We start from the raw sequence: 12,500 nt of genomic DNA on the forward strand, positions 1-12,500 counted from the left end.
AGCAGCTGGGGCCTTCAGTTCCTCAGCAGCTGGGGCCTTCAGTTCCTCAGCAGCTGGGGCCTTCAGTTCCTCAGCAGCTGGGGCCTTCAGTCCCTCAGCAGCTGGGGCCTTCAGTCCTCAGCAGCTGGGGCCTTCAGTTCCTCAGCAGCTGGGGCCTTCAGTTCCTCAGCAGCTGGGGCCTTCAGTTCCTCAGCAGCTGGGGCCTTCAGTTCCTCAGCAGCTGGGGCCTTCAGTTCCTCAGCAGCTGGGGCCTTCAGTTCCTCAGCAGCTGGGGCCTTCAGTTCCTCAGCAGCTGGGGCCTTCAGTCCCTCAGCAGCTGGGGTCTTTAGTTCCTCAGCAGCTGGGGCCTTCAGTTCCTCAGCAGCTGGGGCCTTCAGTTCCTCAGCAGCTGGGGCCTTCAGTTCCTCAGCAGCTGGGGCCTTCAGTTCCTCAGCAGCTGGGGCCTTGAGTTCCTCAGCAGCTGGGGCCTTCAGTTCCTCAGCAGCTGGGGCCTTCAGTTCCTCAGCAGCTGGGGCCTTCAGTTCCTCAGCAGCTGGGGCCTTCAGTTCCTCAGCAGCTGGGGCCTTCAGTTCCTCAGCAGCTGGGGCCTTCAGTTCCTCAGCAGCTGGGGCCTTTAGTCCTGTGGAAAAAGAAAGAACAATGACATACTGAACACTGAAGGAGAAGTGTGTGTGTGTGTTTGAGTGCGTACCTCTCCTCTCCGTTGTTCTCCTCCACCCAGGCCACTATCTTCCCCTCCCAGCCTGGAACCAACGCCTCATCTTCAAATACCTAAATACACACATACACACACACACACACACACACCACACACACACACATACACACACAAAATATCAACACTGTGACTGTATTTATGCATAGATCACCAGACTCCTCCCTCCTTCTACCCCTCCTCTCCTCCCCCTCCTCTCCTCCCCCTCCTCTCCGCCCCCCTCCTGTCCTCTGCCCCTTCTCTCCTCCACCTCCTCTCCTTCTCCTTTCCTCTACCCCTTCTGTCCTCTGCCCTTCCTCTCCCCCCTCTACGCTACTCTCCACTTGCCCCCCCCTCTTCTCCCCCCTCCTCTCCACTTGACCCCCCTCTTCTCCCCCTCCTCTCCACTTGCCCCCCCTCTTCTCCCCCTCCTCTCCCCCTCTACTCCCCTCTCCACTTGCCCCCCCCCTCTTCTCCCCCTCCTCTCCACTTGTCCCCCCTTTCCTCCCCCTCTTCTCTCCCCCTCTACTCCCCTCTCCACTTGCCCCCCCCCTCTTCTCCCCCTCCTCTCCACGTGTCCCCCCCTTTCCTCCCCCTCTTCTCTCCCCTCTACTCCCCTCTCCACTTGCCCCCCCTCTTCTCCCCCTCCTCTCCACTTGCCCCCCTCTTCTCCCCCTCCTCTCCACTTGCCCCCCTCTTCTCTCCCCCTCCTCTCCACTTGCCCCCCCTCTTCTCCCCTCCTCTCCCCCTCTACTCCCCTCTCCACTTGCCCCCCTCTTCTCCCCCTCCTCTCCACTTGCCCCCCCCTCTTCTCCCCCTCCTCTCCACTTGCCCCCCCTCTTCTCCCCCTCCTCTCCACTTGCCCCCCCTCTACTCCCCTCTCCACTTGCCCCCCCTCTTCTCTCCCCCTCTACTCCCCTCTCCACTTGCCCCCCCTCTTCTCCCCTCCTCTCCACTTGCCCCCCCTCTTCTCCCCCTCCTCTCCACTTGCCCCCCCTCTTCTCCCCCTCCTCTCCACTTGCCCCCCCTTCTTCTCCCCCTCCTCTCCACTTGCCCCCCTCTTCTCTCCCCCCTGCTCTAGTTCCTCCCTCATCTCTTTTCTCCCTCCCTCCTCACCTCTTCTTTAACGGTACCAAACTCGGGGTCGAGGGCTTTGAAGTGGAATCTGTGGTTGTCATCTCTGTCTACTGCCGTCTTCACATCTCTCAGAGTTACCTTCCCCAACCTAACACACATCAAATGTTTCCAATAATCTTCTCACCCAGACTATGCACCCTGCATGATCATCCAAAACAGCATCTCTGCACATCCTGACTCTTGACATTTTATAGTTCCTTCATTGCACATGATCCTGTCAAATAGTTTTTGTTTTGTTTAATACTTCTCTACATACAGGGCCTTCAGAAAGTATTCATACCCCTTATTGCACATTTTGTTGTAAGTCTCTTGTTAGTCTCAAAATGGATTAAATGAAAAATATTCTCTCACCCATCTACACACAAAGTGAAAATATGTTTTAGAAATGTTTGCAAATGTATTGGAAAATTAAATACATACATCTTATTTACATAAGTATTCACACCCGAGTCAGTATATGATAGAATCACCTTTTTGGCAGCGATTACAGCTGTGAGTCTTTCTGGGTAAGTCTCTAAGGGCTGTGAGTCTTTCTGGGTAAGTCTCTAAGAGCTGTGAGTCATTCTGGGTGAGTCTCTAAGAGCTGTGAGTCTTTCTGGGTTAGTCTAAGAGCTGTGAGTCTTTCTGGGTTAGTCTAAGAGCTGTGAGTCTTTCTGGGTTAGTCTCTAAGAGCTGTGAGTCATTCTGGGTGAGTCTCTAAGAGCTGTGAGTCTTTATGGGTAAGTCTCTAAGAGCTGTGAGTCTTTCTGGGTTAGTCTCTAAGAGCTGTGAGTCTTTCTGGGTTAGTCTATGAGCTGTGAGTCTTTCTGGGTAAGTCTCTAAGAGCTGTGAGTCTTTCTGGGTCAGTCTCTAAGAGCTGTGAGTCATTCTGGGTCAGTCTCTAAGAGCTGTGAGTCTTTCTGTGTTAGTCTCTAAGAGCTGTGAGTCTTTCTGTGTTAGTCTCTAAGAGCTGTGAGTCTTTCTGTGTTAGTCTCTAAGAGCTGTGAGTCTTTCTGGGTAAGTCTCTAAGAGCTGTGAGTCTTTCTGGGTCAGTCTCTAAGAGCTGTGAGTCTTTCTGGGTCAGTCTCTAAGAGCTGTGAGTCTTTCTGGGTAAGTCTCTAAGAGCTGTGAGTCTTTCTGGGTCAGTCTCTAAGAGCTGTGAGTCTTTCTGGGTAAGTCTCTAAGAGCTTTGCAAACCTGGGTTGTGCAATATCAGCACATTTAAAAAAATGTTTTTTAATTGTTCAAGTTCTTTCAAGTTGATCATTGCTGGACAGCCATTTTCAAGTCTCGCCATTTTTAAGATTTATGTAAATGTCTGCCAGTGTATATTTGGCCTTGTGTTTTAGGTTATTGTCCTGCTGAAAGGTGAATTCATCTCTCCGTGTCTGGTGGAAAGTAGACTGAACCAGGTTTTCCTCTAGGATTTTGCCTGTGCTTAGTTCTATACCATTTATTTGTATTATTACAAAACGCCCTAGTCATTGCAAATGACAAGCATACCCATAACATGATGCAGCCACCACCATGCTTGAAAATATGAAGTGGTATTCAGTGACGTGTTGGATTTGCCCCAAAGTTAACGCTTTTGTATTCAGGACATAAAGTTAATTTCTTTGCCACACTTTTTGCAGTTTTACTTTAGTGCCTTATTGCAAACAGGATGCATGTTTTGGCATATTATTTATGTGTATAGACTTCCTTTTCACTCTGTCATTTAGGTCAGTATTGTGGATTAACTACAATGGAGTTGATCCATCCTCAGTTTCATGCAACTTGTTAAGGAAATGTTTACTCCTGAACTTATTTAGGCTTGAGATAATAAAGGAGTTGAATACTTATTGACCCAAGAAATTTCAGCTTTTCATTTTTAATTAATTTGTAAAAATGTCTAAAAAAACAAAACAATTCCACTTTAACATTATGGGATATTGTGTATAAGCCAGTGACACAAAATCTCAATTTAATCCGTTTTAAATTCAGATGTAATACAACAATGTGGAAAAAGTCAAAGGGTGAGAATAGTTTCTGAAGGCATTACATGTGGATTGTCAATTCTGCGTCTAGATATGTCTTTATATCCTGTTTATTGTGGCAGCACCATATGAAAATTACTGTTCATGCAAATGTATTTGTCGAATAAAGGTGATTCTGAAACATTTCAAGGTCCCAGATAAATTGGTTATGATTAGGGGTTAAGTAAACACACGTACCTCTTGTTGATGTGGATCATGCAGGGTGTTTGTGAGTGGTCTGTAAAGTAGAGGACCTTAGTGGAACCACACGAGCTCAGCAATGGACTACTGTAGGAGTGGGCCATCTCTGGAACACACACACACACACACACACACACACACACACACACACACACACACACACACACACACACACACACACACACACACACACACACACACACACACACACACACACACACACACACACACACACACACACACACACCATCAGAAAAAGGGACATTTCATGTGTGTGGCTGACATGTCTTTTTGTCAAGCAACACATGCCAGGGAAGGTCCTACACTGCGTAGACCCCTGGTGCACTCAATGACCGTGATGTGTACAATAGTGGTTCCTCCTTCAAAATTGTGTCAACAGAGAAGTATATTTTCTGGCTTATTTAAATATTGACTGGCTTTCATCAAGCTGCCCACTCAGGAAAAATCTTTAAACTATAACCAGTGCCTTCAACCTGGTTCAGGTTATCAGTCAACCTACCAGGGTAGTTACAAACAGCACAGGAATGAAATCATCAACATGTATTGATCACATCTTTTACTAATGCTACAGAAACGTGCTTTAAAGCAGTATCCAGATCCATAGGATGTAGTGATCACAATATAGTAGCCATATCTAGGAAAACCCAAGTTCCAAAGGCTGGGCCTAATATAGTGTATAAGAGGTCATACAATAAGGTTTGTAGTGATTCATATGTTGATGATGTAAAGAATATTTGCTGGTCTGTGGTTTGTAATGAGGAGCAACCAGACGCTGCACTGGACACATTTATGAAACTACTTATTCCAGTTACTAATAAGCACCCATTAAGAAAATGACTGTAAAAACTGTTAAATCCCTGTGGATTGATGAGGAATTGAAAAAATGTATGATTGAGCGGGATGAGGGTAAAGGAATGGAAAATAGGTCTGGCAGCACAACTGATTGGAAAACATACTGCAAATTAATAAATCATGTGACTAAACTAAATAAAAAGAAACAGAAACGACACTATGAAACAAATAAATTATATAAAGAATGATAGTAAAACGCTTTGGGACACCTTACATTACATTTTGGGGAAAAAAGCCAACATGGCTCCTTCATTCATTCAACTACTTTAATGAGTTTTTCATTGGCAAGACAAACTTAGGGATGACATGCCAGCAACAAACGCTGACACTACACATCCAAGGATATCTGACCAAATTATGAAAGACAAGAATGTACTTTTGAAATCCATAAAGTCAGTGAGGAAGAGGTGAAAACATTATTGTTGTCTATCAACAATGACAAGTCACCGGGTCTGACAATCTGGATGGAAAACTACTGAGGATAATAGCAGATGATATTGCCACTCCTATTTGCCACATCTTCAATTGATGCCTACTAGAGTGTGCCCCAAGGCCTGGAGGGAAGTTAAAGTCATTCTGCTACCCAATAATAGTAAAACCCCTTTACTGGCTCAAATAGCCGACCAATCAGCCTGTTGTCAACCCTTAATAAACTTCTGGAAAAAATTGTATTTGACTAGATACAATGCTATTTCACAGTAAACAAATTGATAACAGAATTTCGGCATGCTTATAGGGAAGGACACTCAACAAACACAGCATTTACACAAATTACTGATGATTGGCTGAGAGAAATTGATGATAAAATGATTGTGGGGGCTGTTTTGTTAGACTTCAGTGCAGCTTTTGACATTATCGATCATAGTCTGCTGCTGGACAAACGTATGTGTTATGGCTTGTTGTCAATTTGTTTACTGTAAAATAGAATTGTATCTGGACAAACTCAATTTTTCCCAAAAGATTATTAACCTCACTAGGGGGTGTGGGACGCTAGTTTGTAGAAACATGCCAAACGATGTTTTATTCAATAACACGTGAAAGTGTTATTGGTTGTGATTTCATGATTTTCATCATGTGATAATTTAGGGGTTTTCCACTTTTTTTTTTAAACACCACTCCTGAATAAGAAACAATGTAATTAACTGTCTCAAACAACATCCGGTGAAATTGCAGAGCGTGAAACTCAACAAAACAGAAATTCTCATAATAAACATACATAAAAGATACAAGTGTTATACACCAGCTTAAAGATAAACTTCTTGTTAATCCAACCGCTGTGTCAGACTTCAAAATGGCTTTACGGGGAAAGCAAACCATGCGATTATCTGAGAACAGCGCCCAGCAGACAAATCATTACAAACAGTTAGCAGCCAAGGAGAGGAGTAACAAAAGTCAGAAATAGCGATAAAATGTATCACTTACCTTTGATGATCTTCAGATGGTTGCACTCCGAAGACTCCATGTTACAGAAATGTTTGTTTTGTTCGATAAAGTCCCTCTTTATGTCCAAAAACCTCTGTTTTGTTGGTGCATTTTGTTCAGCAATCACAACAGACAGACGAAAAATCAAAAAAGTACAATAAAAGTTTGTAGAAACATGCCAAACGATGTTTAAAATCAATCCTCAAGTTGTTTTGGTCATAAATAATCAATAATATTTCAACCGGACCAAAGCTTCGTCAATAGAAAAGGAGAAACAAGAAAGGCTCCCGTAAAGGACTGGACTATCTAACTAACTATCCTTAGGTACTTTACTATCCTGGCAGGGTAATAACTTTAGCTTCCCTCCAGGCCTGAGGGCACAAACTTTCTAGTACGGTTAAATTGAAGATGTGGCAAAATGTTCCATCCCAGTTGTCTGACACTGATACGCCAACAATAATTTTTTCACCTCTTCCCCACTTACATTACAGAATTCAAAATTACAATGCTTGTCTTTGATCATTTGGTCAGATATACTTGGAAGTGTAGTGTCAGCGTTTGTTGCTGGCATGTCATGCCTAAGGTTGCTAATCATTAAAGTAGTTGGCAACGTCACTGTGATTTGTGATGGAGCGGAAATTTTTGCCCAAAATGTTATATAAGGTGCTCTAAAGCTTTTTACTTTTTTATCTTTGTTTCATAGTGTAGTTTCTCATTTTTATTCAGTTTAGTCACATGATTTCTCAATTTGCAGAACATTTATATTTATATATATATAAATAGCATAGTATGATCGGTCTATTATTGTCCTATATATATATTTATTTATTTAATTTCACCTTTATTTAACCAGGTAGGCAAGTTAAGAACAAGTTCTCATTTACAACTGCGACCTGGCCAAGATAAAGCAAAGCAGTTCGACACATACAACAACACAGAGTTACACATGGAGTAAAACAAACATACAGTCAATAATACAGTAGAAAAATAAGTCTATATAAAATGTGAGCAAATGAGGTGAGATAAGGGAGGTAAAGGCAAAAAAGGCCATGGTGGCAAAGTAAATACAATATAGCAAGTAAAACACTGGAATGGTAGATTTGTAGTGGAAGAAAGTGCAAAGTAGAAATAGAAATAATGGGGTGCAAAGGAGCAAAATAAATAAATGAATACAGTAGGGGAAGAGGTAGTTGTTTGGGCTAAATTATAGATGGGCTATGTACAGGTGCAGTGATCTGTGAGCTGCTCTGACAGCTGGTGCTTAAAGCTAGTGAGGGAGATAAGTGTTTCCAGTTTCAGAGATTTTTGTAGTTTGTTCCAGTCATTGGCAGCAGAGAACTGGAAGGAGAGACGACCAAAGGAGGAATTGGCTTTGGGGGTGACCAGAGAGATATACCTGCTGGAGTGCGTGCTACGGGTGGGTGCTGCTATGGTGACCAGTGAACTGACATAAGGCGGGGCTTTACCTAGCAGAGACTTGCAGATAACCTGGGTTTTGCGACGAGTATGAAGCGAAGGCCAGCTAACGAGAGCGTACAGGTCTCAGTGGTGGGTAGTATATGGGGCTTTGGTGACAAAACGGATGGCACTGTGATAGACTGCATCCAATTTGTTGAGTAGAGTGTTGGAGGCTATTTTGTAAAAGACATCGCTGAAGTCGAGGATCGGTAGGATGGTCAGTTTTACGAGGGTATGTTTGGCAGCATGAGTGAAGGATACTTTGTTGGAAATAGGAAGCCGATTCTAGATTTCATTTTGGATTGGAGATGCTTAATGTGAGTCTGGAAGGAGAGTTTACAGTCTCACCAGACACCGAGGTATTTGTAGTTGTCCACATATTCTAAGTCAGAACCGGCCAGAGTAGTGATGCTGGACGGGCGGGCAGGTGCGGGCAGCGATCGGTTGAAGAGCATGCATTTAGTTTTACTTGCATTTAAGAGCAGTTGGAGGCCACAGAAGGAGAGTTGTATGGCATTGAAGCTCATCTAGATGTTAGCTAACACAGTGTCCAAAGAAGGGCCAGAAGTATACAGAATGGTGTCGTCTGCGTAGAGGTGGATCAGAGAATCACCAGCAGCAAGAGCGACATCATTGAAGTATATAGAGAAGAGAGTCGGCCCGAGAATTGAACCCTGTGGCACCCCCATAGAGACTGCCAGAGGTCCGGACAACCGGCCCTCCGATTTGACATACTGAACTCTATCGGAGAAGTAGTTGGTGAACCAAGCAAGGCAATCATTGGAGAAACCAAGGTTGTTGAGTCTGCCAATAAGAATGTTGTGATTGACAGAGTTGAAAGCCTTAGCCAGGTCAATGAATACGGCTGCACAGTAATGTCTCTTATCGATGGCGGTTAAGATATCGTTTAGGACCTTAAGCGTTGCTGAGGTGCACCCATGACCAGCTCTGAAACCAGATTGCATAGCGGAGAAGGTACGGTGAGATTCGAAACGGTCAGTAATCTGTTTGTTAACTTGTCTTTCAAAGACCTTAGAAAGACAGGGCAGGATAGATATAGGTCTGTAGCAGTTTGGGTCTAAAATGTCTCCCCCTTTGAAGAGGGGGAGGACCGTGGCAGCTTTCCAATCTATGGGGATCTCAGACGATAACAAAGAGAGGTTGAACCTCATATCATCACAGAGGGGGACTGGGGATGCTACCCTGACCTTGGTGAACATGGTGGCTAGTCACATTCAACATGCTAAATCATATCATCACAGAGAGGGACTGAGGATGCTACTGATAAAGGAATTTATATGTTTAAAGTAATGACTAAAGAATTCCACCCTGAAACGTGTAAGACTACGTGAAATGTATTAGAGTTATAAGACTATAATCCAATAATATGTGGGTGAGAGAAGTTATGACTCTGAAAACTGATAACAGGAAAAAGGGCCAAGGCCTCTCTAATCTGGGGAGAGGAATGGCGAGAAACTGCCAAGGCTGGTAGAAAAGTGGTGTGTGTGTGTGTGTGTGTGTGTGTGTGTGTGTGTGTGTGTGTGTATATGTGTGTGTGTGTGTGCGCGTGCTGGTGGGGGTGAGAGTTATAAAATGACTGTGTATGCATTTTTGACTTCAGAACGTCCTCTGAATAAACTACTATGAACCTTTTGCAGAATCTGAAACTTTTCCTATTTATTATTAAACCCAGGGTCTTACAAACCTCGGGGAATTAGTCAAAGCTTAAATGATTGCTTAGTTATCATCATTGGGATTGAACATTGTCATGGCAGCTACCCTGACCTTGGGGAACATGGTGGCTAGTCACATTCAACGTGTTAAATATAGAAAATAGTACAAATAAAGAAAAACCCTTGAATGAGAAAGTTTGGACACACCTACTCATTCAAGGACGTTTCTTTATTTTTACTATTTTCTACATTGTAGAATAATAGTGAAGACATCAAAACTATGAAATATCACTTGGAATTTTGTAGTAACCAAAAAAGTGTTAAACAAATCAAAATATATTTGAGATTCTTCAAAGTAGCCACTCTTTGACCTTGATGACAGCTTTGCAACCAGCTTAAGGAATGCTTTTCCAACAGTCTTGAAGGAGTTTCCACATATGCTGAGCACTTGTTGGCTGCTTTTCCTTCACTCTGCGGTCCAACTCATCCCAAACCATCTCATCTGATGCAACACCCCTGGAATGAGTAGGTGTGTCCAAACTTTTGACTTGTACATTTATTTAGAATAGTCCAATCTAAAACTGATAACTTTTTTAATGTTTCACTATTTAAAAATAAAATTCACTGAGGATGGTCCTCCCCTTTCTCTTATGAGGAGCCACCACTGCTAGATACAGGCTAGCCTTCACATAAGGTACAATATCCACTGCTAGATACAGGCTAGCCTTCACATAAGGTACAATATCCACTGCTAGATACAGGCTAGCCTTCATATAAGGTACAATATCCACTGCTAGATACAGGCTAGCCTTCATATAAGGTACAATATCCACTGCTAGATACAGGCTAGCCTTCACATAAGGTACAATATCCACTGCTAGATACAGGCTAGCCTTCATATAAGGTACAATATCCACTGCTAGATACAGGCTAGCCTTCATATAAGGTACAATATCCACTGCTAGATACAGGCTAGCCTTCATATAAGGTACAATATCCACTGCTAGATACAGGCTAGCCTTCATATAAGGTACAATATCCACTGCTAGATACAGGCTAGCCTTCATATAAGGTACAATATCCACTGCTAGATACAGGCTAGCCTTCACATAAGGTACAATATCCACTGCTAGATACAGGCTAGCCTTCATATAAGGTACAATATCCACTGCTAGATACAGGCTAGCCTTCACATAAGGTACAATATCCACTGCTAGATACAGGCTAGCCTTCACATAAGGTACAATATCCACTGCTAGATACAGGCTAGCCTTCATATAAGGTACAATATCCACTGCTAGATACAGGCTAGCCTTCATATAAGGTACATAGCCTTCCCCGTAGCTCAGTTGGTAGAGCATGGTGTTTGCAACGCCAGGGTTGTGGGTTCGATTCCCACGGGGGGCCAAGTACGAAAAAAATGTATGAAATGAAAAAAATGAAATGTATGCATTCACTACTGTAAGTCGCTCTGGATAAGAGCGTCTGCTAAATGACTAAAATGTAAATGTAAAATGTACAATATCCACTGCTAGATACAGGCTAGCCTTCATATAAGGTACAATATCCACTGCTAGATACAGGCTAGCCTTCATATAAGGTACAATATCCACTGCTAGATACAGGCTAGCCTTCATATAAGGTACAATATCCACTGCTAGATACAGGCTAGCCTTCACATAAGGTACAATATCCACTGCTAGATACAGGCTAACCTTCACATAAGGTACAATATCCACTGCTAGATACAGGCTAACCTTCATATAAGGTACAATATCCACTGCTAGATACAGGCTAGCCTTCATATAAGGTACAATATCCACTGCTAGATACAGGCTAGCCTTCATATAAGGTACAATATCCACTGCTAGATACAGGCTAGCCTTCATATAAGGTACAATATCCACTGCTAGATACAGGCTAACCTTCACATAAGGTACAATATCCACTGCTAGATACAGGCTAACCTTCATATAAGGTACAATATCCACTGCTAGATACAGGCTAGCCTTCATATAAGGTACAATATCCACTGCTAGATACAGGCTAGCCTTCATATAAGGTACAACATCCACTGTTATAACTATTTTTGAGAAAAAGCGGCTTCATCCAATTTTACATTTTTAGAAAGTAGACATGGCCTTGATACACTGTAAGTTACATGGTAGCCTATTTTTGATATTATAGAAAGTAAATGGTTGATGTTCTTCAGGAAGGAAAGAAGGCCTATAGGCGGGTTTAAACGAGTTCCACAATGTTCCCTTTCTGTAGTCATGTTAATGTTCTATAGTCATGTTAATGTTCCCTTTCTGTAGTCATGTTAATGTTCCCTTTCTGTAGTCATGTTAATGTTCCCTTTCTGTAGTCATGTTAATGTTCCCTTTCTGTAGTCATGTTAATGTTCCCTTTCTGTAGTCATGTTAATGTTCCCTTTCTGTAGTCATGTTAATGTTCCCTTTCTGTAGTCATGTTAATGTTCTGTAGTCATGTTAATGTTCCCTTTCTATAGTCATGTTAATGTTCCCTTTCTATAGTCATGTTAATGTTCCCTTTCTGTAGTCATGTTAATGTTCCCTTTCTATAGTCATGTTAATGTTCCCTTTCTGTAGTCATGTTAATGTTCCCTTTCTGTAGTCATGTTAATGTTCCCTTTCTGTAGTCATGTTAATGTTCCCTTTCTGTAGTCATGTTAATGTTCCCTTTCTGTAGTCATGTTAATGTTCCCTTTCTGTAGTCATGTTAATGTTCCCTTTCTGTAGTCATGTTAATGTCATTTACTGTCCATACAAACACATGTATTCTCATGTTCAAACGTATGAAGTTCCCGTAGTTCTTTTTATAGACAAAGAAGAACTATCAAGGTGTGAAATAATATTATCTACTTATTTATTTTTATTAAGTTTCCCACGGAGCCACAACCAATGTGTCGCACACGCATGGACGAAAGAGTTCGCTTCTGCTGCAGCATTCGCTGTGAAATGTAATGCATTGTGGCAGTGCATCGGTCTGTGATCTTACTGCTTGGAGGCCAGGAGTCCTGCTGGTTGT

The 12,500-nt window shown here is 42.8% G+C and overlaps 1 protein-coding gene across 2 annotated transcripts in view; it reads right to left on the minus strand.

The window, feature by feature from the left end:
* Nucleotides 1-314: 314 nt before the first annotated feature.
* Nucleotides 315-12,500, minus strand: part of LOC123738300 (dixin-A) — a 25,580-nt gene continuing 13,394 nt past the window's right edge. Inside the window, exons 5-9 of one of the 2 annotated variants that reach the window (XM_045713367.1) lie at nucleotides 12,471-12,500; nucleotides 4,024-4,132; nucleotides 1,811-1,919; nucleotides 692-771; nucleotides 315-619 (exon numbers count right to left, since the gene is read on the minus strand). The exon at nucleotides 12,471-12,500 is cut by the window's right edge and continues 79 nt beyond it. In XM_045713367.1, coding sequence (XP_045569323.1) covers nucleotides 598-619; nucleotides 692-771; nucleotides 1,811-1,919; nucleotides 4,024-4,132; nucleotides 12,471-12,500 — 350 coding nt within the window. In that variant the 3' untranslated portion in view covers nucleotides 315-597. The remainder of the gene's footprint in view (nucleotides 620-691; nucleotides 772-1,810; nucleotides 1,920-4,023; nucleotides 4,133-12,470) is intronic. The other variant, XM_045713368.1, reaches the window with a different exon arrangement.

This window comes from Salmo salar, unplaced genomic scaffold (genome assembly GCF_905237065.1).
Source record: "Salmo salar unplaced genomic scaffold, Ssal_v3.1, whole genome shotgun sequence".
In the NCBI taxonomy this organism is placed as follows: domain Eukaryota; kingdom Metazoa; phylum Chordata; class Actinopteri; order Salmoniformes; family Salmonidae; genus Salmo; species Salmo salar.